This window comes from Erpetoichthys calabaricus, chromosome 1 (assembly GCF_900747795.2).
Source record: "Erpetoichthys calabaricus chromosome 1, fErpCal1.3, whole genome shotgun sequence".
NCBI classification, from domain to species: Eukaryota; Metazoa; Chordata; class Cladistia; order Polypteriformes; family Polypteridae; genus Erpetoichthys; species Erpetoichthys calabaricus.
This window is the reverse complement of record NC_041394.2, coordinates 68,712,928-68,735,427: the sequence shown is the minus strand read 5'-3', so window position 1 is coordinate 68,735,427 and position 22,500 is coordinate 68,712,928. Positions and strand designations below refer to the sequence as shown.

General features: G+C 39.1%; 1 protein-coding gene across 1 annotated transcript in view; it reads right to left on the bottom strand.

The window, feature by feature from the left end:
• The window catches only part of LOC114645778 (macrophage mannose receptor 1-like), a 414,797-nt gene that overhangs the window by 5,940 nt on the left and 386,357 nt on the right, over positions 1-22,500 (bottom strand). The window contains exons 7-9 of the mRNA XM_051922129.1: positions 16,240-16,565; positions 15,816-16,130; positions 5,466-5,573 (exon numbers count right to left, since the gene is read on the bottom strand). Of these exons, the coding sequence (XP_051778089.1) occupies positions 5,466-5,573; positions 15,816-16,130; positions 16,240-16,565 (749 nt within the window). The remainder of the gene's footprint in view (positions 1-5,465; positions 5,574-15,815; positions 16,131-16,239; positions 16,566-22,500) is intronic.

The window sequence follows — 22,500 nt, the reverse complement described above, 5'->3', positions numbered from 1 at the left end:
TCCTTTTTTAGATGTAGGGTTGTTTTTTGGACAAAATCAACTTTATTTTAAGCAATAATAAGACCATTTCAGTAATACAAATTATTAAACTTTTTTGCTCCACAGAACCTGAATGAGTCATTAATAATGAAGAGTCCACAATGAACAACTTGAACAGAAGATACTAAAATAATATTAAACCATCTCCACCTCAGTTTCATTTCTTGCTTCCCTTGCCAATCCCAGCACTTTCACTGCGGCTGGCTGGATTATTAAAGGTGGCAGGTGATGGTGATAAATATCCATGTGAGGGTTACAGTATCCCCACAGCAAAAGGTCTAAGAGTCCATTCAGACACATTTCACTAATACTGATGTTGTATAAACATTTGAAACATTTCTGCAAAATTAGACTTTCTAGGTTGCTGGATTATGTTTCATATGTCATCATAAATTTTACTTAACTGTCACATTTGGGGGTGGCATGGTGGCACAGTGGTAGTGCTGCTGCCTCGCAGTAAAGAGACCTGGGTTAGCTTCCTGGGTCCTCCCTGCGTGGAGTTTGCATGTTCTCCCCATGTCTGAGTGGGTTTCCTCCCACAGTCCAAAGACATGCAGGTTAGGTGCATTGCCGATCCCAAATTGTCCCTAGTGTGTGCTTGGTGTTTGTGTGTGTGCCCTGCGGTGGGCTGGCACCCTGCCCGGGGATTTGTTCCTGCCTTGCACCCTGTGCTGGCTGGGATTGGCTCCAGCAGACCCTCTTGAGCCTGCGTTAGGATATAGTGGGTTGGGAATGACTGACTGACTGACTGTCACATTTGTTACATGTAATGATCTTCAGAAAAGTGCAACAATTTCCTTTTTAATATAAGATGATACTAATATTAATAATATTAAATAATAATAAAATTAAATAATAAATTTGTGAATTTCCCCTTGGGATTAATAAAGTATCTATCTATCTATCTATCTATCTATCTATCTATCTATCTTTCTATCTATCTATCTATCTATCTATCTATCTATCTATCTATCTATCTAATAAGATAACATTCATCACCATAGTTAAAAAGAATTGCTGAAGTTGTCCCTGGAGAGGTTGAAGAGAACAAAGCTATAAAAACAAGGTTTAGTAGCTAAAGATATAGCATTCTGTCATTATTGGAATGATAAACTAGTGATACAAAAATGCAAAAAATGATTTTTCATGATGCACTATGTCAGTGATAGTCCAAGGGTTTGCACAAAGACCAATGCGTCATTCTTCACATTTTCTGACAGACTATAATAAATACAGAGCTTCAAACTTAAAATCTCTGCAGTTTATGGTTATTTTTTATAAATTAGAAAATATGTCAGGCTAACAAGATGTACTAGTGAAACCCACTCCAAGAAGAGCTATGAATGCAGCTCAAAAAGGACGATCGATTGAGATATACTTTGCAGTAGGAATGGCGACAAAACAGAGAAAAATTAAATGTGAGAAGAAAGTTGAAAATTTAGGGAGTGTGTGATGAGGAAAATGTTAGCTAATGTGTTTCTCTGATAGTCAGGACACTCAATTACTGCTTAGAAGATCTAAAAATACAAAAGTGTGTGTTTTGGTTTTGTAATAGTTGTGTTTCTTATACTCTCTTTGTATTCATTAACACAGAAAATATACTGTATGTTGTTATTACTCAAAAAGCATTGTTGGCTTTTCATTAAGGTGGAGATAATGTGGAAAATATAGAACCATTATCACAATTATTTACTATGGAGTTCTATGGAGTTCTGAGAGTTTAATCACTACTTCTGGTTAAATTGTAATTACTTTAAATTAACTAAAATGTAAAAAAGAATGTAGCAATGATTTCCTTAGAGCTACAGAGACCTTTGTTTGAATCACTGCCTATGTGAAGGTTGACCGCATTCCCTGCATGTCTGTGAGCATCATTTACTTTACTCCAGTTATCTCCTACAATCCAAAGACTGGCTGGCAAATTCAATCTTGTTAAGTAGGAGCAAATGTTGGTGTGAGATTTAGTTAATTCTTTGGTCGATAGGAATGCTGTCAATGTTCAGTGACTTTCTGTCTCTCCCTCTCTTTCTTTCCTAGGGCACAAAGCAGAAGTGGAAGTAGGCAATGGCTAACAGTGAGATGTAGTGCATTGTCAAAGAACTCTGGATTCTCGAGAACCCGATTTTCAGTAATTCCTAACCAAACAGACACACCTAAGGGAACTGAAGACTTGCCTGCTGAAAGAGTCCTCTCCAGCAGCCGAAATTGTCAAAGCTCATCATGATTCAGAAACTTTCACTACACGCTGTGCTGCTCACTTTCAAATGAGTATTACCCCCCTGCCCCTTAGAGGTGATAACGACGACAAGGAGGGAATGGCCTGTTTCAGCTATGCAGGTGGGGGTTTAAGGCTAAATCACCTCCATCTGCCCAGGCAAGCATCTCCATCCAGAACTGGTCCGACCCTCTCTGCTCCCCCACCATGCCGAGACTCGTCGAGAGGCACAAGGACAGGGCAGTCGGGACCATCGTAATACATTCCAGGGTAAACTACATGTGATACTGACAGTCGGTAGTTCTTAAGGTGGATTTCATAGCACTTATTAATGCCACAAAGGATAGGACCCCAGCTGCAAGAACCTTTATTTCAGGTCCCTTATCTCTGGCTAGAAGATTGGATCAATACTACAGTTATCTGCTGGCATTAAACAACTGGTTGAAAGGCTTCTGTGAGGGACAAAACATCAGATTCATGGACAACTGGGATCTCTTGTGGGAGAGGCCGTGTTTCTTCAGGCGAGGTGATCTGCATCCTAATAGATTTGGCACCAGGGTCATCTCTGAAAACATCTGTAAGGTAATTTGTCTATATTGACTAATTAATTCGATCAAAATCCTTTCCATAATGCCTTGCAAGGATATGATAACTCTGTAGCGAACTCTGACCTACATTTTAAATCACATATTAATCAGATTACCATGACAGGGTTTTTTCACTTAAGAAATATAGCAAAAGTTATATCCCTTATACCTTTATAAGAAACTGAAAAATTAGTTCACGCTTTTGTTTTTAGTTGACTAGATTACTGTAACACACTCATCTAAATACTACCCAAGAAAGACATCAATCTGTTGCAACTAGTGCAGAATGCATCTGCCAGAATCTTAACTAGGAAAAGTAAATCTGAGCACATTTTGATGTCATTACATTGGTTACCCATGCCATTCAGAATTGACTTTAAAGTACTGCGAATGGTTTACAAAGCGTTAAATAATCTCCGTCCCATATTTTGCAATGCCTGTCACCTTACACTCCAGATCATAACCCTAGATCTTCAAATGAGGGTCTGCTTATAATTCCAAGAGCTAAACTTAAAAGAAGCAGTAAGGCAGCCTTCTGCTGTTATGCAGCTAAAATCTGGAATAGTTTACACATAGAAATTTGCCAGGCTAATACAGTGGAACATTTTAAAAAACTGCTAAAACCCATTATTTTAACATGGCTTTCTCATAGTTACATTTTAGTGTACCCCTGATAAACTATATATGCATTGAATTATCATTTTCTTCATGGCTCCACAATCAGTACTAATCCCTACTTTTCTCTGCTGTTCTTTTTCTGTTTTTTCTGTGATGGCGATCTGCGCCACCACCACCTGATCAAGGCACCTTGCAGTCCATACACTGATGGACTGAAGGCAGTACCCCAGATGTCCACATGACCATCATCATCAAAGTCTTTCACGTGAAGCCTGAGAACCATGAGGACTGATTTAGATTATTTATGTTAGATACAAGGCCCATTGGGAGCTGGGCAGTCTTGTGGCCTTGGAACCCCTGCAGATTTTGTTTTTTTTTCTCTGCTCCATCTGGAGTTTTTTTCTTTTTTCTCTACTTCCGGCCATCAACCTTCCTTTATGCTTTGCTACGCAGTATTGCCTAATCTTACTTTTGTTTTTTAATAAACATTTCTTTCTTCATCTTGTTAAACTACAGCATTTGTATGAAAATGTGCTATAGAAATAAATATTGTTGTTGTTGTTGTGCCTTATGCTTGTTGCTGCCAAGATAGGCTTTAGTTCAACTGAAATTGAAAATTAAGTTCAAAAACTTGAGAATGACTAAATAATCTGCTTATTCATTTTGCTCTTATGACCCTACTGTCAGAGTAAATGAGAGAAAAAAGTAAAAGTAAACGCTCTATATATTTCAAGATGCCCTCTTTCAAGCAAAGAAGAATAATTGACATATGTGCACATCATTTGAAATTTTTAAAAAGCTTTCCTCAAAGCCCAATTATTTTTTTCTAAACTTCCTAGTTTTGTGCTCTCACTATTATACAAACTAAAATTTATTTTAAAGCTTATATCTAAACCAGTGAATGAACAATCATCTTGTAATGATTTTCCCAGCTGACAAGATGTAACTAAGATCAAAGAAGACATAAGAGTAATAGATGACAGGGCTAAGACCAGACAGTGACAATGAAGAGTGAGGAACCAGCAGCAGACTGGCAGATGGAAAGCTCCTCTGCACAGAGTATCACTAGTAACTGGTATGTTCTGCCTCGGTGCATGGTGTCCCAGAAGCAATTGTTCTGTGAGCAGCAGAGCAATAAAGACTGAATATAGTGTCCTGGGATAAAGTCAGTAATATTTTCCTAGTAAGCTAGAAGACGGGCAACTCCTAGCAACTGGAAAAGTGCTGACAAAAAAAAAAAAGATGACCTCTGGATATGTGAGCACCTTGTTTCCCCAGAAAGAGAAAGAGAGAGGGGCAGTAGTTTCATGGGGCTAGGTGTGATTCTCACACAGGGGACAGCCCATTAAAAAGTTTGTAGTGAATAGCAATGAAATCCTACACTGCAAAGGCTACACCCAACATGTCTAAAATGTCTAAAAATGGCATTTGAATGTGGAGACAATAAAAATAAAACAGTATTTCATAAGCATCTCGTAAACACAGAATAATGCCAAAAAGTACAATGATACCGCATATGATATTAGTATGTTATTTTAAATAATACACACAAAATAAGAATGAACAAAGGAGGAAATTAACTACTAAACTAAACAGATAATTGAACAAAATGCTCTCCTGTCGCACTGTGGTGCCTATTTACGTCATCGTGGTATTTGTTTAGTGTCTGGCTGCCTAACATTAACACCCAAGTGTGGCAGTGAGCAAAGCAGCTAACACTATTTTCAGAGTGATAAACAGGGTTGAATCTCTATATCTCCTAATTTTATTTTGGGTGATTTTAAGCAGTGTTCACTGAACAAAACACTGTGTAATCTTAACCAGTATGTCACTTGCTCAACTCATCACAACAGAGTGCTTGATCAGTGCTATGAGAACATTAAAGGCGCTGAAAGGCATTGGGTTCATCTGAACAAAAAAAAAAAAAATTAAAAAACAGACAATAAACAGACAAAAATCTGAGACAAGGAATCTGTTAAGTGCTTGCGTGGCTGTTTTCAACGTACTGACTGGACCATTTTTCAAGAATCCGTTGCTGATGTTGATAAACTGACCGACACTGTAAGCAGTTACATCAAATTCTGTGAGGACGCCATAATCCATCAACATATATCCTAACAACAAGTCATGGATTACCAGAGAGTTATAAGAATTTATAACCAGAAAAATCAGGGTATTTCAACATTTTACATTAACTGAACAGAAAGAAATATGAAGGAAGTGAATAATTAAATAAAGCAAGCAAAGCTGAAATATAAGAACAAGTCTGTTCCAGAAAAAGGATTGGTGCAAAATCTGATTAAAATCTATGAAACTCTCACTAATTCCATTCCAGAAAACCTGGCTTAAGATAATCTTCATTTTTAGGACACATTAAGCCAAAATTAATTGATCCATGAAGCCAAAGATGCAGATAAATCCCTAATCCTGCTTTTTGGAACAGGCTCAGGATTTGCCTGTTCCAGAAATAAAGATTTGATGAAATCCAGATCAGTTACTGGGACAACCAATACTCTGAAACTAAGCTGCAAAACAGGAGGTTCTACATAGAGGTGAAACATTTGCAACCTCAATAGCTAAGGAGTAGAGCATACAATCATAAGATCACAGTCTGTAAATATCCCTTCAGAAATGCCAATCCCTGATTCCTGAACAAACAGTTGACACAGAAGCACAACTTCTACAGCAAATTCAGAAAAAAGTTATCAGACCATGATCAGACATTTTAGCCTGCCCAAAGAAGGGTGTGCATGAACATTACTGTTTCACATTCAAGTCCTTAATATATCCGAACAACCTTGTAAAACATGGCATGTTCAGTGTCATACATCATGATTTTGAGCTGACATCGATACAAATCATGGGCCTTTCCTCTGTTTTTTTTTCTCTTTTTTTTGGTAAAGGGCAGTTTTCTCTGCGGTAGGTTGGCACCCTGCCCGGGATTGGTTCCTGCCTTGTGCCCTGTGTTGGCTGGGATTGGCTCCAGCAGAACCCCGTGACCCTGTGCTTGGATTCAGCGGGTTGGAAAATGGATGGATGGATGGGCAGTTTTCTTCACAACATTGGAGATACCACACATAATGGCAAAGCAATCCCAAAACGGTGCTTAACTCTGAAGCAAGGTCTGCTCAAACACACACACACACACACACACACACACACTTTGTCTTTCCGAGACAAAGAGGAATTCCTCACAGTTGAAGGTAAGGCAATCAAATTTAAACAACTGAGGTATATCTAAGTAATAATAACTCATAATAGACCCATTGGTGAAACAAGTTGCCCACCTTCATCCCTTCTGCATAGTCCCTCACCTTCTAAACAAAACACTCTGAAGACTCTCCTCTTGAGTAGATATTTATACCCAATATGCTTATTAATGCAGTTTCATTTCAGGGTTCTATAATGGAATAAGGCAACAATATTACTTCTACATTGTATTGTAGTTCATTTAGGTGATGGTTTTTCCAAATGATGCACAACATCAAATATTCAGTTGAAATATCAATGTGTCCTCTTATCCATTCTTAAAATAGTATGAGATGCCACACACGTAATTACTGTATAAATGTTGAAGCCAAATATCCAGGGTCTCACATTTGAATATTGTAAGTTACCATTTTAAGAGCAGACATTGTGTGTTGGGTGGCACGGTGGCACAGTGGGTAGCGCTGCTGCCTCGCAGTTAGGGGACCTGGGTTCGCCTCCCGGGTCCTCCCTGCGTGGAGTTTGCATGTTCTCCCCGTGTCTGTGTGGGTTTTCTCCGAGTACTCCGGTTTCCTCCCACAGTCCAAAGACATGTAGGTTAGGTGCATGTGCCCTGCAGTGGGCTGGCTCCCTGCCCGGTGTTTGTTTCCTGCCTTGCACCCTGTGTTGGCTGGGATTGGCTCCGGCAGACCCCCGTTACCCTGTAGTTAGGATATTGCGGGTTGGATGGATGGACATTGTGAGTCTTCTGTTATAGATTTTTTGCATGACAATAAATAACATTTGCTTTCTTTTGTCACGTAATTACTGGACAATACAGTGTTCAATGTAGGCACAATGACATTTGACATCTCTTATAGTAATGACTAGTACAACTCTTTTGAATGCTAAAAACTTACATGGCATGGGTCTTACTACACTTTTTTGATGATATTAAAATTGCAAAAATGGAATACAGTACTGCGGTGGGTTGGCACCCTGCCCAGGATTGGTTCCCTGCCTTGTGCCCTGTGTTGGCTGGGATTGGCTTCAGCAGACCCCCGTGACCCTATGTTCGGATTCAGCGGGTTGGAAAATGGATGGATGGATGGATGGAATACAATGCTTACTTGAGGGAATATAATATTTCAAGTAAAGTAATATCGCCAGTGGTACATTCTGCACAAAGCAACAATTTACCACACAATGTTTACATGGATTTCACTGGCTAACTGTTTAACACATTACAATGATAGTCCTCCACACCATCGCCCTTTACTTTGCCTCTCTTTTGCAGGATATGCCAGTAATCTTCAAACACTGCCACCAGCACCTCTTTCTTTGCTGGTATGAAGGTTGTTCCCTCTGTTTCTTAGACTTATGCTCCATGGTTGATCGGTAAGAGTTTGTAATTTTGCCGTGAACATGCGTTAATCTGGATCAACCTATGCGGGACTGTGTGAGCTGATTGAAATATGGTGCTCTAGAACAAGCTAATCTGCTGGTTCAAAATCACAGTAAAGTCAGACTTCGCTCTGCGATCCAGGATTATGAAATTGGGCTTTCTGGAACAGACTCACGGGTTCACTGTGGAATGGAATGAAGATAATGCCAAGCATTTAAAACTAAATTTCAGCTGGCTGAAAAATTCAATGAGTTATATTTAAGGCTTGAGATACAGGATTTTGCTTCAGAAATTATTCAGCAAAAGACCAGACTCAGGACGGAAGCCAGGAGTCAGCTCTTCTTTGACCTGAATAATGTAAGAAATGTCCTTCAACTTAATAAAAAATAAATGACTCTAGTCCAGCCAGAATAAATGGACTTCTGCTTCATTCCTGTGCAGTATAACTCTCTCCAATATTTACTCGATACTTCAGATGTTTCTGGTTTTACAGCAGATGCCCAGACTTTAGAAACAAGCAAATGTGATTCCAAGGCTTGTCTGAACTCTTACCAGTTTGCATCCAGAGGGGTTGGGGGGCAGAGTAACACTTTTGAATTTACTGTATGGGCACCTGGATGGACCAAAATACATGCAAGATTGCTGTATACTGTAGATTCTTAATCAGCTTTAAATACAATCCAGCCCCACATTTTTGTTCACAGACTAACTGATAAATTCTGTTTGGACCCTAACTTGATGGGGTGGATTCTGGACTTTTTAACCAATAGAACACAAAGAGTGAGGGTTATAACATTTTTCACTGATAGTCTTAATTTATCCATTGGATTAACTCAAGGCTGCTCTCTGTTTCCTCTTCTGTTATCTTATACACAAATAACTGCAGAAGTTCACACAGGGACAGATATATCCTGAAATTTGCAGATGACTGTCATTGTGAGTCATCTACAAAATGAGGAGGACAGCCATGGACCTGTTGTTGAGTTTGTTAAATGGTGTAATTGTTCCCTTTTACGGCTGAAACATTTCTAAAACAAGTCTTTTAATTGAATTAGTTGTTACATTTGCTTTTATATGTTAAAGCATTAAGAATATAAAATACTCTGACACTGGTAAAATTAGCAGTACAATTATTGGTTTGCAGCAGACCTCTCTCTATTCACAGTTTAGGAAGAAGGCCAACTCAATCCTGCCATGCTATTTTCTTTAAATTTCAGTTGTTGCCATAAGGCTGCAGATTTAGGCTTCCAAGGGTAAACAGCAACAGATTTAAGAACTCTTTTATTCCTACAGGTATTAGCGTTTTGAATTCTGTTACTTGTAGACATGCTGATGAATTTGGATTATTATTATTATTATTTGCAGCATTGCAAACAGGGCAGAAATGAGGTGGAAGGTGGAAGTCCATTGCAGGACACATTCATGCAGATGCCCTCACATTAGTCTGAAGAAAAGACTTTGAAGAAAAAACTGTAGAATTGGGAGAATTCTACCCAGATAGTGGCTGGGTCAGGATTCAAAACCAAGTCACTAGGAGCTGCTAGACAACACTGCAGTACTGTGCCACCAACAATTTAATTTGACAGTAAATTAAATAATGCAGTGAATGTACTTAAAAAAAAGAACAGATATAGGCAGTAGAAATTATACAGTATAAGACATCAACAGGCCAAAAGTGAAATGTCAGAATGACAAATCATAGGCTGAATATAACAATTACATTTTTATAATGCAACAGGGAGAAAGCTCTTCAGCTTTATGATTATTGTAAAGCTAAGGGTGCTTAATATACAAACATAAGGACAGAATTGCCCATAAATCTAGTTCTCATAAAACAAAGAAAGTTTTTTGCTGAGGTTTTAAAATACTGAATAGATTATGGAAACTTACAAGTACATTTAAGGCAAATGACATGAATTGGTATTTGAATTTAGAGCTTTCTTTCCTTCCACCACCACTTTCTTGCAGGAGACAATCTCTCCAAACTTTGTCTACTTTATCAACAACTCCCTGCACATATTTTACTCCTTCCACTTCAACTTGTATAGCCAGCGATGAGTCCACCTCTGATTATAAGTAAGGCTTGTCCATAACTGATGGCCAAGTGAGGAGAAAACTGAGGAGCCTACATGCAGGAAAAAACTATAGTACCAGATGAAATCAGTCCATGACTACTTAAGGCCTGTGCTGTCCAACATTTGGGTATTATCTGTTACTTGTTTCAGCCTGTCACTGAAGCTCTAGAAAATGCTGCTGTTGTGCAATACATCTTGTATTGTTCCACTTCTAAATAAGGCAGGCACGTCTTCATGTAACGACTACAGAGCAGTGGCTCTCATGCCCCACATCATGAAGAACTTTGAGAGGATGGTCCTGGACTATATGAGTCCTCTAGTGAAACACTACTTGAACCCATTTCACTTGTCAAAGATTGGAGTGGAAGATTCAATTATCTATCTGCTTCACAAGGCTTAACACCGACATTTAAGTTTTCAAGTGTTTTCAATACCATCCAGCCATCACTGTCAAGGGTCGAGCTCAGAAATATTCAGGTTGATGAACCTAAGGTATCAGAGAAAATTAACTATCTGTCAGGAAGACCACAGTTTGGGAGGCTTAAGGACTATGTCTCTGAAGTGGTTGTAAGCAATACTGTACCATCACAAGGGACAGTCCAGTCTCCTCTCCTCTTCATCCTGTACATTTCAGACTGCAAATGTAATACCAGATCATGAGACAAATGATCATGCACTAATGGGGTGTACTGACAAGCGGGATAAGACAGAGTATAGAAGTCAGGTGGAGAACGTGGTGCAGAAAGAGTTGTCTGCAACTTAACATCAACAAAACCAAGGCACTGCTTATTGTCTTTACTACACCATAGAACCTCTGTGCTTAGACACTGTTCAAGGAGTGGATGTGGAGGTGGTGGACTGCTACAAGTACTTGGGGGTCCAAATTAATGACACACTGGATTGGTCGCATAACACCGAGGCACTATATAAGGAAGGGCTTTTTGTAATTTGTTTGAGGGTATTGTTGTTTGTTATGACATTTCTTGAGCTTCTGTAGTACTAGGGTGTTGTACCATGTTAGCCATTATGAATGTAGAGAAAAGCCAAGCAAAATTACACCTTTTATTGGCTAACTAAAAAGATTACAATATGCAAGCTTTCGAGGCAACTCAGGCCCCTTTTTGTAATTTTTTTAGTTAGCCAATGAAAGGTGTCATTTTGCTTGGCTTTGAGCTTCTGTGAAAAGCTAAATTTCCCCTTGGGACAAATAAAGTACTATCAATCTGTCTATAGCTGTATATAGTTCTTTAGTAATCCATTTATCTATCTTTTATACAGTATCTCACAAAAGTGAGTACACCCCTCACATTTTTGTAAATACTTTATTATATCTTTTTATGGGACAACACTGAAGATATGACACTTTGATACAATGTAAAGTAGTCAGTGCACAGCTTGTATAACAGTGTAAATTTTCTGTCCCCTCAAAATAACTCAACACACAGCCATTAATGTCTAAACCGCTGGCAACAAAAGTGAGTACACCCCTAAGTGAAAAATGTCCAAATTGTGCCCAAAGTGTCAATATTTTGTGTGGCCATCATTATTTTCCAGCACTGGAACTCTCTTGGGCATGGAGTTTCACTCCTCCATGATGACATCACGGAGCTGGTGGATGTTAGAGACCTTGCACTCCTCCACCTTCCGTTTGAGGATGCCACACAGATGCTCAATAGGGTTTAGGTCTGGAGGCATGCTTGGCCAGTCAAGCACCTTTACCCTCAGTTTCTTTAGCAAGGCAGTGGTCATCTTGGAGGTGCGTTTGGGGTCGTTATCAAGTTGGAATACTGCCCTGCGGGGAGGGGATCATGCTGTACTTCAGTATGTCACAGTAGATGTTGGCATTCATGGTTCACTCAATGAACTGTAGCTCCCTAGTGCCGACTGCACTCATGCAGCCCCAAACCATGACATTCCCACCACCCTGCTTGACTGTAGGCAAGACATACTTGTCTTTGTACACATCACCTGGTTGCCACCACATAAGCTTGACACCATCTGAACCAAATAAGTTTATCTTGGTCTCATCAGACCACAGGACATGGTTCAAGTAATCCATGTCCTTAGTCTGCTTGTCTTCAGCAAACTGTTTGCAGGCTTTCTCGTGCATCATCTTTAGAAGAGGCTTCCTTCTGGGACGACAGCCATGCAGACCAATTTGATGCAGTGTGCGACGTATGTTCTGAGCACTGACAGGCTGACCCCCCACTCCTTCAACTACTCATGTGTCTATTTTCAAAAGACAACCTCTGGATATGACACTGAGCATGTGCACTCAACTTCTTTGGTCGACCATGGCGAGGCCTGTTCTGAGTGGACCCTGTCCTGTTAAACTGCTGTATGGTCTTGGCCACTGTGCTGCATCTCAGTTTCAGGGTGTTGGCAATCTTCTTATAGCCTAGGCCATCTTTATGTAGAGCAACAATTCTTTTTTCCAGATCCTCAGAGAGTTCTTTGCCATGAGGTGCCATGCTGAACTTCCAGTGACCAGTATGACAGAGCGATAACACCAAATTTAACACACCTGGGGCCTCATGTATAACGCCATGCATAGAACTCACACTATAACATGGCGTAAGCACAAAAGCATAAATGTTTGACGCACAAAAAAATCCAGATGCATAAATCTGTGGGAACGCCAACTTCCACGTTCTTCTGCTATATAAATCCCGGTCAGCGTGAAAAGTAATGCACGTGCACGCATCTGCTGTCCCACCCCAACTTCTCCCAGAATTACGCCTCTTTGAATATGCAAATAAATATAAATAGTCCTTAAGCTCATCTTTCTGTGAAAAGACAATGGCAAAAGCAAAAGGGAAAATAGAAGAATTTCAGCAAATACCAAGTGGAGGCAAGGAAAAACGGTCTATTTGTTGGTTTAAACAGTGGTAGAAACAACAAAAGGAAGTTGATCGAGTGACATAGTGTGTCGGAGAAACTTGAAAGCTGAAGTTCACAAAGTTGCACAGCGCCCGAAATAAAAAAGAAGTTGTCACATATCAAAGTCACTGTGAAAAGGAGAGTCGTAGCCCACCGTCTGAGTGTCATATGAAAGCTTATTAGGGTACAGAGAAAAAAAAGGCACACAGTGGGGAAAAAAAGCACGAAATGTCAACTTTAATCTCGACATTTCCAGTTTAATCAGTTTATGCCTTTTCTCCTCTATTCTCCCACGGTTTGTAGTAAGAACATCACTCAGGAACATGGCCAAATGTATATGGTGATTAAATCATAAATATTCAAAAAAAGCATTCTTTAAGCCATAAGTGGTTACTGGAGGAAGGTGACAGTGTGTAGCTAAAAGGACAAGCATGCATGCATAGTTTCATATTTATAAGGAACTTGGTGTGGCACCAGTCATAAGTTTAGTTTTATAAATCATATATTTTTGTGCATATGCTATTTTTGCCTTTCAAGCATAAGCAAATTTTTAGTATGGAATTTAAGCAAGGTTTTATACACAAGGCCTCTGGTATCATGAGTAAGTCTTGTGTGCCTTCACTCAGACTGCTCTTTGAGTAGGTACTGCTGTATTTTTCTTCTAAGGCTCCTAGTTCACAAAAATAAGACATACTGCCCCCTTGCCAGCTTTCTTTTTTGACCAGACAGCAAATGTTGCCAGTGTCAGCACCTGCTTTACTTCACATTTCAGCAATTTGTTTACTACAGGAAAGAAAACAAAGAGCAGTTTATTAATCCATCCATTTTCAAATGGGCATATTTAATGCATTGTCACATTAAACTGGTGCCCACCCTGAGTCCTAGACAAAAAGATAATTTATCAAAACAGTGTAGTACCAAGTGGGCATTGCCTGTTTTGCTAGGCTTTTAGTGGCACACAAGGCCTGTGAAGATGTAACAGGGATGCAGAAATCCAGCTTGTACGCCCACTTTCCTTCTTGAGCACACGGCTAAGCTGCAGCTCATACCAACAGTTTGGTCAACTCTGTATTTCATCTTCAGAGAAACCAGAACCCAGATGGACATTCATTTTAGGGTTATAACTGAACTCTGGCCAAAGGCACCTATAAGCGGGCACTGGAATTGTAACTGGAAGTTACTTTGATCCAATCAGCAGAGGTCACATCTTCCTTCAAAACTATCTGCATTCATCTCTTCTGTTTCTTTCGATGAGCTGAAAGCTGATGATCTGTTCTCTTTGGGGAAGCTAAAATCTGATGATTCATTCTCTTTGGATGAGCTGAAAACTGATGAGCCACTGTCTTTGGGGTAAGAAGCCACTCACTATCTGTGGAACATAAAAGCTCACAAACTTTCTTTGTCCTGAAAGTTACTCTCCATAGAGTCTGGATGCCATGAACGAGCTCTAAGATTCACTCTGCCAAGCCAAACTCTGTGCCAGTGACTGAGCCTATTTGAAAAAGACTGAGAAGCAGTATTACATCAAGAAGGAAACTTCAGCACCTACACTCTTGTGCCAGAGTAACGCTTTTCCCTGTTAAGTTACAGCGAGCTGGGAAAGGCGGTATCACACCATACTACACACAAAGGACAAAGAACCATGTACCAAAGACAAAGAGTGACCTCCAACACAAAAAGTTCATCCACTAGAACTTAGAGCAACAACTCCATACAACATCAGACTTGGTATTTTAAAATACAAAATACCAAAAAGCTAGCTTCTTCTGTGTTATATGTTTGTCTATCTTTTCTGTCTTATGCCCTGTCTTCTATTTCAATTTATATGCATTAATCATATTTCTGTAATCCCTGTGTTTATCAATAAATTGTATTATTTTGTTTCTTAAAAGCTTCAGTTATGTTAATGTAAGTCTAATGGCCGGACACCCCTCCTACACAGAAACATATGGAAAATAAAGTAGGAGCCTACCAATTATTTGATTGCTAGCATTGCCAAAGGCAAAACTGATAATTAACTGATTGATTAACATCAATTAATCATTTCTTTGCACTTCCTACAACAGCATTTGAAGATGGTAAATAAAATCGGTTTGTGCAATAAAAATATTACAGTAACATGGTAAAGAACTATGTAAGTGTTTTTCTTTGCTATTTACTTGGGGATAACAACTATTCTATGCAACAGTTTCCTCCCACAGTCCTAAGACATGCAAGTTAGGTGCATTGGCGATCCTAAATTGTCCCTAGTGTGTGCTTGGTGTGTTTGCCATGCGGTGGGCTGGCACCCTGCCCGGGATTTGTTCCTGACTTGCGCCCTATGCTGGCTGGGATTGGCTCCAGCAGACCCCTGTGACCCTGTGTTAGGATATAGTGGGTTGGAGAATGGCTGACTAACTGACTGACTATTCTGTTAGTGAAGGACTTGGACATAAATTGAAATTAATATTTATTAAATGTTCAAGGGCAGATGTGCCTTGAGAACTAAAATGAATAAATAATTCACCTTAATAAATAAAACAAATATTAAAAACTGAAAACATGCCTATTTAGAATTGAATTGAGTGCTCAAAAGGACCTCAATAAATTTGACTTTAATAGTAAGCTGATTAGCTGAAAACTAATATTGACGTTTCTCATATTTATAAATCAGTTTTCTACAAAACATAAATGCTACATGCTTGATTTGTTAATGCAGATTTGTAAAAAGGTAGAGTAAAAAAATCTAAATGTTCTAATTGTGTTGCCTTGTTTTCAACATTCAGTCTTGTACCATTATATAACATTATTTAAAATTAAATCACTCTCACCATTGTAGCACAGGAATGGATTCTGTGCATTGCAGTCTGAGTCATTCCAAGAGCCATCTGACTGGAGCACAGCACAGGAAAAGTTACGCTTCCAGTTTGTGTAGGTGACTGGGTCTGAATTGGACCAATTCCAGTTATCATATTCATGCTGAAGACCAATCCAAGATTTGAGACAGCAGTTACTCAAGTTCTTATTCATGGTTTCATTCTCAACAGTCATCAGGGTACCTGAGCAGTTCACTTTGCAGTAGTTGAGAGCGCCACTCCATGTTAGCTGTTGTGACACATATTGTTGTGATGAGGGTCCACATGAGCCTAAGAAACATTTTGCACAAATTTACATATTCACTGTTTGATTAAATATTAAATTTACTTTTGAGTGAGAAATATCTTTTCTAACACAAGAAATAAATGATATCCTTACTGTTGCAGAAAAATGTCTTTGGTATATTACAGTCAGCATCATTCCATCCATTTCCTCTATTGTCTTGAAAGTTAATTTCCACACACTTTTCATTATGATTATAATTATCTGGATTTCTAACACTCCAGTTTCGAAATGTTGAATTTCCTCCATCAGACCATTTCCAAGGGTTATTGAACAGGCCAATCCAGAAGGGAGTACCCTGTGATTTGTTCTTTATCACCTCATTTTCACTTTCATTTCTTATACTGACCAGGTCTGTGTAGTTCACTCGGCAGTAGTTCTGAGCTCTGCTCCACATCATACTCTCATTTATCCAGAAATACCTCTCATTGACATTGTTTGTTTCTGTAAATACAGAATGTAACTGTATTTATGACAAATAAAACAACTAAGTCATGAAAACGCAATATTATGGATTAATATTGTCTCTGTTAAATATGTGTTATTGTAATGCAACACAAGATTAAGAAACAGTTTTAGCAGTAGTTCTGAAGATTTTTTTTTATCAAAATTAAGTATGTCCATTAATTTGAAGAGCATGTAGCAACACGCTGTTGATATTTCCTGATTTATTTTATCTCAGCTTTGTTTATGTTTGGTGACCATAAGTACAGACAATTGACTAAACAAGTTTGCTGTCATCACCTACTGTATATCCTTCCTCCTACAGCTCCTATAAATGCATTATTCATAGTTATGATAAATTTTGTCCACTGTTCTAAATTTTTCTTTGTGTAATTTTATACTTAAGCAATGGAAAGGGTCTAGATAAATAAAACGTATTATTACTATTAGTATTATTGCTGTATACAAGTAATATGATATAATCAGAGTCAGTTAGTCACAGGAAGTATTATGACATCACATTCCTCACATCCAAGAAAAACCCGGGCTCCTGGAGAAGGCCATTAGCTCTGCAGGGTGGCAGCTTGTTTGTGCCTTTGTGACAACATAACAAAAATATCTCTAAAATTATTTTTATTGACCTGTTGTGCTTTTTTCTAAGTTTTAGGTGAACATACAGTAGGTACACAGGTAAACATAGCATATAGAACAAATAACGGAGCATATTTTATTACCTCTAAAAGTGATATTGAAGCAGTATGACACAATTACTCACTTACTCACAGACTGAATAATATTTTATTAAAAAATAATTTATTCAGATAATATTGTATTGCTTAATGCTTTTTCAAATAGGTCACAATGCCCTGTAACACTATTATGAAACCAGACATAACATTAACTCTATCTCCCTGAATGAAAGTTTATGTGAAACTTTATTGATGTTTGTCTGCTTTCTAAGTACATTTAGTCTTTCAACTGTCTTCAAACAGATGAGGCGCCCCATTCTTATGCAAAACAATGTTTGTCTCCTGCACTAATCAGCAATTCATGTCTGATATACTGGCATATCTGTCACTTCAAGATTGTGAGACAGAAAAGCGGGTGGACATAAAGATATCTAATGCACTACGTTAAGGAGAATTTTAAATATTATTAATATGAAATATTACCAATTTATTAATAAAACTTCTCATTCTCATCCTTTTTTCTGCATTTATTTGTAGCTGATGGGACATTAGGAGTCTGGACAGGACTGACCTTTACTTGTACACAGCTGATTAGAGTTTAAATATGGCCCAAAGCAATCATCTGACAAAGTTATGGGTTCTCATAGTACAGCGCCTGGTATTGAAACTCTGTACATGCAGGATAATAGTTGCTGACAAGCTATACATATGCATAAAATTATTGCACTGCAGTTATTTTTGCATATTTCTTTGGTAGGAATGTTTTAAATTATGTATGGCAATGCATCTGAGTTATCTGTGAACACTCTGAACCATAGCTGCTAAAGTTCTATGCTGGGCTGTATTGTATTTTGGCATTCTCTTACTATTACTTCACCATAATCATATATCAGCCTTGGGTCACTTGTTCAGAACAAATGCTTAATTTTGGAATTTATAAAACGGCATCATAGTGTGCAGTTATTACTTTGAATAATTTTTTACTAAAAAATATTTCATGGTGTACCTCCCTGCTTCAAAGTGGTTTAGTCAATGGTATTGTTTCTATAGCCACAAATGTGGGGTGTGCTGTTAAAAAGGAGATGTTACCAAGTTAAATATAAGTAAATTCAAATAAATACTTTTTTCATATACGAAGCTTCTAGATTAATTTATAATACTAACAAAGAAAAGTGTTTTCATTACATAAATGTACTGGTGACTTGATAGTTACGAATAGCAGGTTTAAAAACCAGGTGTTAAGTGATAATGTATTTAATGATGGGATGAAAAGAGAAGCTACATGTCATTAAAAATAAAACACTATTATATTTCAGAGCCTAATGTCAAATCCTGAGTATTTGTTAATTTTTGCAAATTTTCATATCCACCTCTTCTTTGAGTGTTGCTTATTGTAGCCTGTCACTTTCCATGGCTCTGAGGGTGGTTGCTTCACAGCTCTAGACAGACAGAGCTTCTCCAGACTTGAACTGGATATAGCGGGTAGGAAAATGAAAAATGGTGTTTATCGGTTACTCAGAAATCAATACTTTTACCGAAAAAAAAAAAGAAGAAGACTCCTGTATTTATAAGTGGGGATGGCCTGTGGTCAAATTTTGTCCCTGTCCAGTCTCACCAAAGTTTGCCAGATTCCAACTATCATTGTGACCTAAGCTCATATTAGCCATTGGGACAGGCAGGATTTTTACCAATGGGCTGCCACTTGCTCTCAGCTGCTGTACTGTATGATATAAAAATGAATTAAAAGTAGACAAATAAAAATTTTCATTTACTTTATATAAAATATGTATTTCCTTTTAAAATATCCAAAAAAGTGTCCACAAATAATTTCTTTAGTGCACGTGGTTTTACTGGAATGCATTATCAAGTTTCTTCCAACTTAAAACTTCAAATGGCTCATAGAGAAATATGCATTAAAAAGGGAAAGGATGGTGCAGAGAAACAACATGACAAAAGTATAAGCATTTCATATTTGTAGCAATAAAATGCAAAAAAATGCCTTATTTGCCCCAAAAACTTCATCCACTTATATGTTGGCTTGTGCTACTAACAAGATGGAGTGGGGATCAGCATATATGATGGTAGTATTTAAGGATGAGGAAGAGCCCAGTAGCTGCACAGTCTAAATGTGGACTTGTTGATTCTAAAGTGTGATAGAGGACAGGTAACTAAAGAAGAATGAGGCTCTACATAGCGCCTCTACATCCAGATGAGCTAGACATTTTTTCCAACAAAATCTTGCCAAACATTTTCAGACGTAGTTGTAAAGAATACTTTCTCCTTGAAATGACTGAGCTACCAGAAAAGGATTATATTGTGAGGCAGGTTTGAAATGAAACAACATCAAATAATTGTGATTCTCCTACTTCCTAATGTTCACTTTTAAATTTTAAACAATATCTTATTACCCCCATCAACCCCTGCAGCAACAATCAAAGCTGCTGAATGGCATAGTACACCTGGGGCTGCTGGGATTTGCAGTCAATTTAAGTAGCACTGCAACATGTTAAAAGTGGTGTTTTGAGCCTGACAAGCTCTGTCACCTCGTGTAAATGCAGCATTATGGTGCCCAGAAAACCTTTAAAAAATAAGTAAATCGGTAATGCAAATGTGTTTTTTTAAGTAATGCAGTTATTTTTGCTTCAATAAAATATATTTTGCATTATGTTACTCATTACCTTAAAAGGTAATTTGACTACAAAACATTTGTTACTTTTAACACGTTACCCCCCAGCACTGTTGTTTGGGATTCCCACAACTGGATATAATAATATTACTGAACTTAAATGTGAGTTGTGTTTCCTGTTTATTGCTTAACGTGCACTCTTAACAATTCTATTTCCCAAAATCTACTAAAAAATCATTTTAATCAAACAAATTCTTATTTATAATGCATGGAGATCTCTTGTCTAAATAGAATGATGTTAATACAACTTTTGCATTAAAGGAAGCTTTAACATATTTGATGTACTACTATTTCTAAATATTTAGAACAGTACTATTGTATCCTTTTCAGATTGGAATTATGAGGATTTGATGAAGATGTTTATTAATACATTAACAGAAACACTAAAGCGTATTCTCTTTTCATGAGAGCTATGTGTTAATGAGATATAAGAGATATGCACACAGTAAATAATTATTAAATAAGCTCTATAAGTATATATTATATACAATATATAATAGGGCGACACGGTGGCGCAGTGGTAGCGCTGGTGCCTCGCGGTTAGGAGACCTGGGTTCACTTCCTGGGTCCTCCCTGCGTGGAGTTTGCATGTTCTCCCCGTGTCTGCATGGGTTTCCTCCAGGTGCTCCGGTTTCCTCCCACAGTCCATAGACATGCAGGTTAGGTGGATTGGCGATTCTATATTGGCCCTAGTGTGTGCTTGGTGTGTTTGTGTGTGTCCTGTGGTGGGTTGGCACCCTGCCCGGGATTAGTTCCTGCCTTGTGCCCTGTGTTGGCTAGGATTGTGTTCGGATTCAGCAGGTTGGAAAATGGATGGATGGACAATATATAATAACTAGCCAACCCGCGGCATAGCATACGCTGCATAATCACGCAGCTTCTTTAATGATTTTTAAGCACAGGGAAAAAAATGAACATGTGCAAAATTCGTAATTTAATAAACCACCAAGAAAAGTAACATTGCAACAATGCACGCTATGAACCAACATACAATCTTCGTTCAGTACGCAGTGCCTGCTCATGTGCCCGCCCCCAACTCCTAACCTGAGTCGAACGAATGGGGTTCAACGGCCTACCCACATCTCTCGGCGCTGAGTAGACACACGTTGATCCATTCAGTGTAGTGAGCGTGCAGTACGGGACATCCAAGGGCATCAGAGACCTGTTAATGCTCAATCTAATGCATAATTATTTATTGATGGCTAAACACTTCCGGAAAGACACAGTTGTCTAAAAGGGGTGGGTTTGAGGATACAACAGTAAGTGAATGAAAAGCTGGAACTCTGGAGAGAGCAACATACAATTGTCCGTGACTGAAGGCTGGGTTTGGCAGATACAGATGTGTGTGTCACATTAGTGTGGCGAGCATGTGAGTGTGCACCCTGTGTGCACATACCGACAGCGTCAAAAGATGTCACCAGAAGGTTATCACGTGTGTATTTGAGAGGCATGAAAACCTTGTAATGCCCATGATCCAAAGGACCGCTAAAGAGTAGGGATATGGAGAGATGTTGGGCCGGATTGTAAACTCAAGGAGAGGCATGAAGACGTTCTCGGAAGTAAATGGTGAAAGTAGCTGGAAGCATTTGAGACATTGCCACAATTTCTGCCTCGCCACCATAGACTCCGGACGTATTCATGTAGTCAGCGTATTGTTGAGCAGACTGTATAACAATGCTTCTGTGACTAACAACAACGGACACCACGTCACCGAAATTATCTCAAAGCCAACAGCCCTGTTGCGAAGTTTGAGAGCAACAGTCTCGTCAATGACATTTTTCCAGAGAAACCCGACTGATAGAAACAAATAGTTACCATCAACCCATCCATTTTCCAACCCGCTGAATCCGAACACAGGGTCACGGGGGTCTGCTGGAGCCAATCCCAGCCAACACAGGGCACAAGGCAGGAAACAATCCTGGGCAGGGTGCCAACCCACCGCAGGACACACACAAACACACCCACACACCAAGCACACACTAGGGCCAATTTAGAATCGCCAATCCACCTAACCTGCATGTCTTTGGACTGTGGGAGGAAACCGGAGCGCCCGGAGGAAACCCACACAGACACAGGGAGAACATGCAAACTCCACGCAGGGAGGACCCGGGAAGCGAACCCAGGTCCCCAGATCACCCAACTGCGAGGCAGCAGCGCTACCCACTGCGGCACCGTGCCGCCCCAAATAGTTACCTGATGCAGGAATTTGTATAACATTGAAAGAAGTGTTGTTTCCATGAAATATATTTGAAGCGGTAGCCATGGAGGGCAAATGAACAGTCAACGTGGCTCACAGCTGGATGTGGACTGTAGCACAGACCAAAGCGAGTGAGTATGTGTTTGGTGAGCTGTTGGGGGCGGGCACATGAGTAATCTGTGCCTCGAGAGTGAGGGTGGACGTGGGAGGACGTTTCGAGTTGGTGGGCAGTGCTCTGAGGTGCGTTCCCTATCACGTGGGAGGTAGGTTAGAGTTTGTGGGCGGGGCTTCGGTGTTCATTTCCCATGGTTTTCGATGGTGGACGCGGCCGTGTGTCGTAA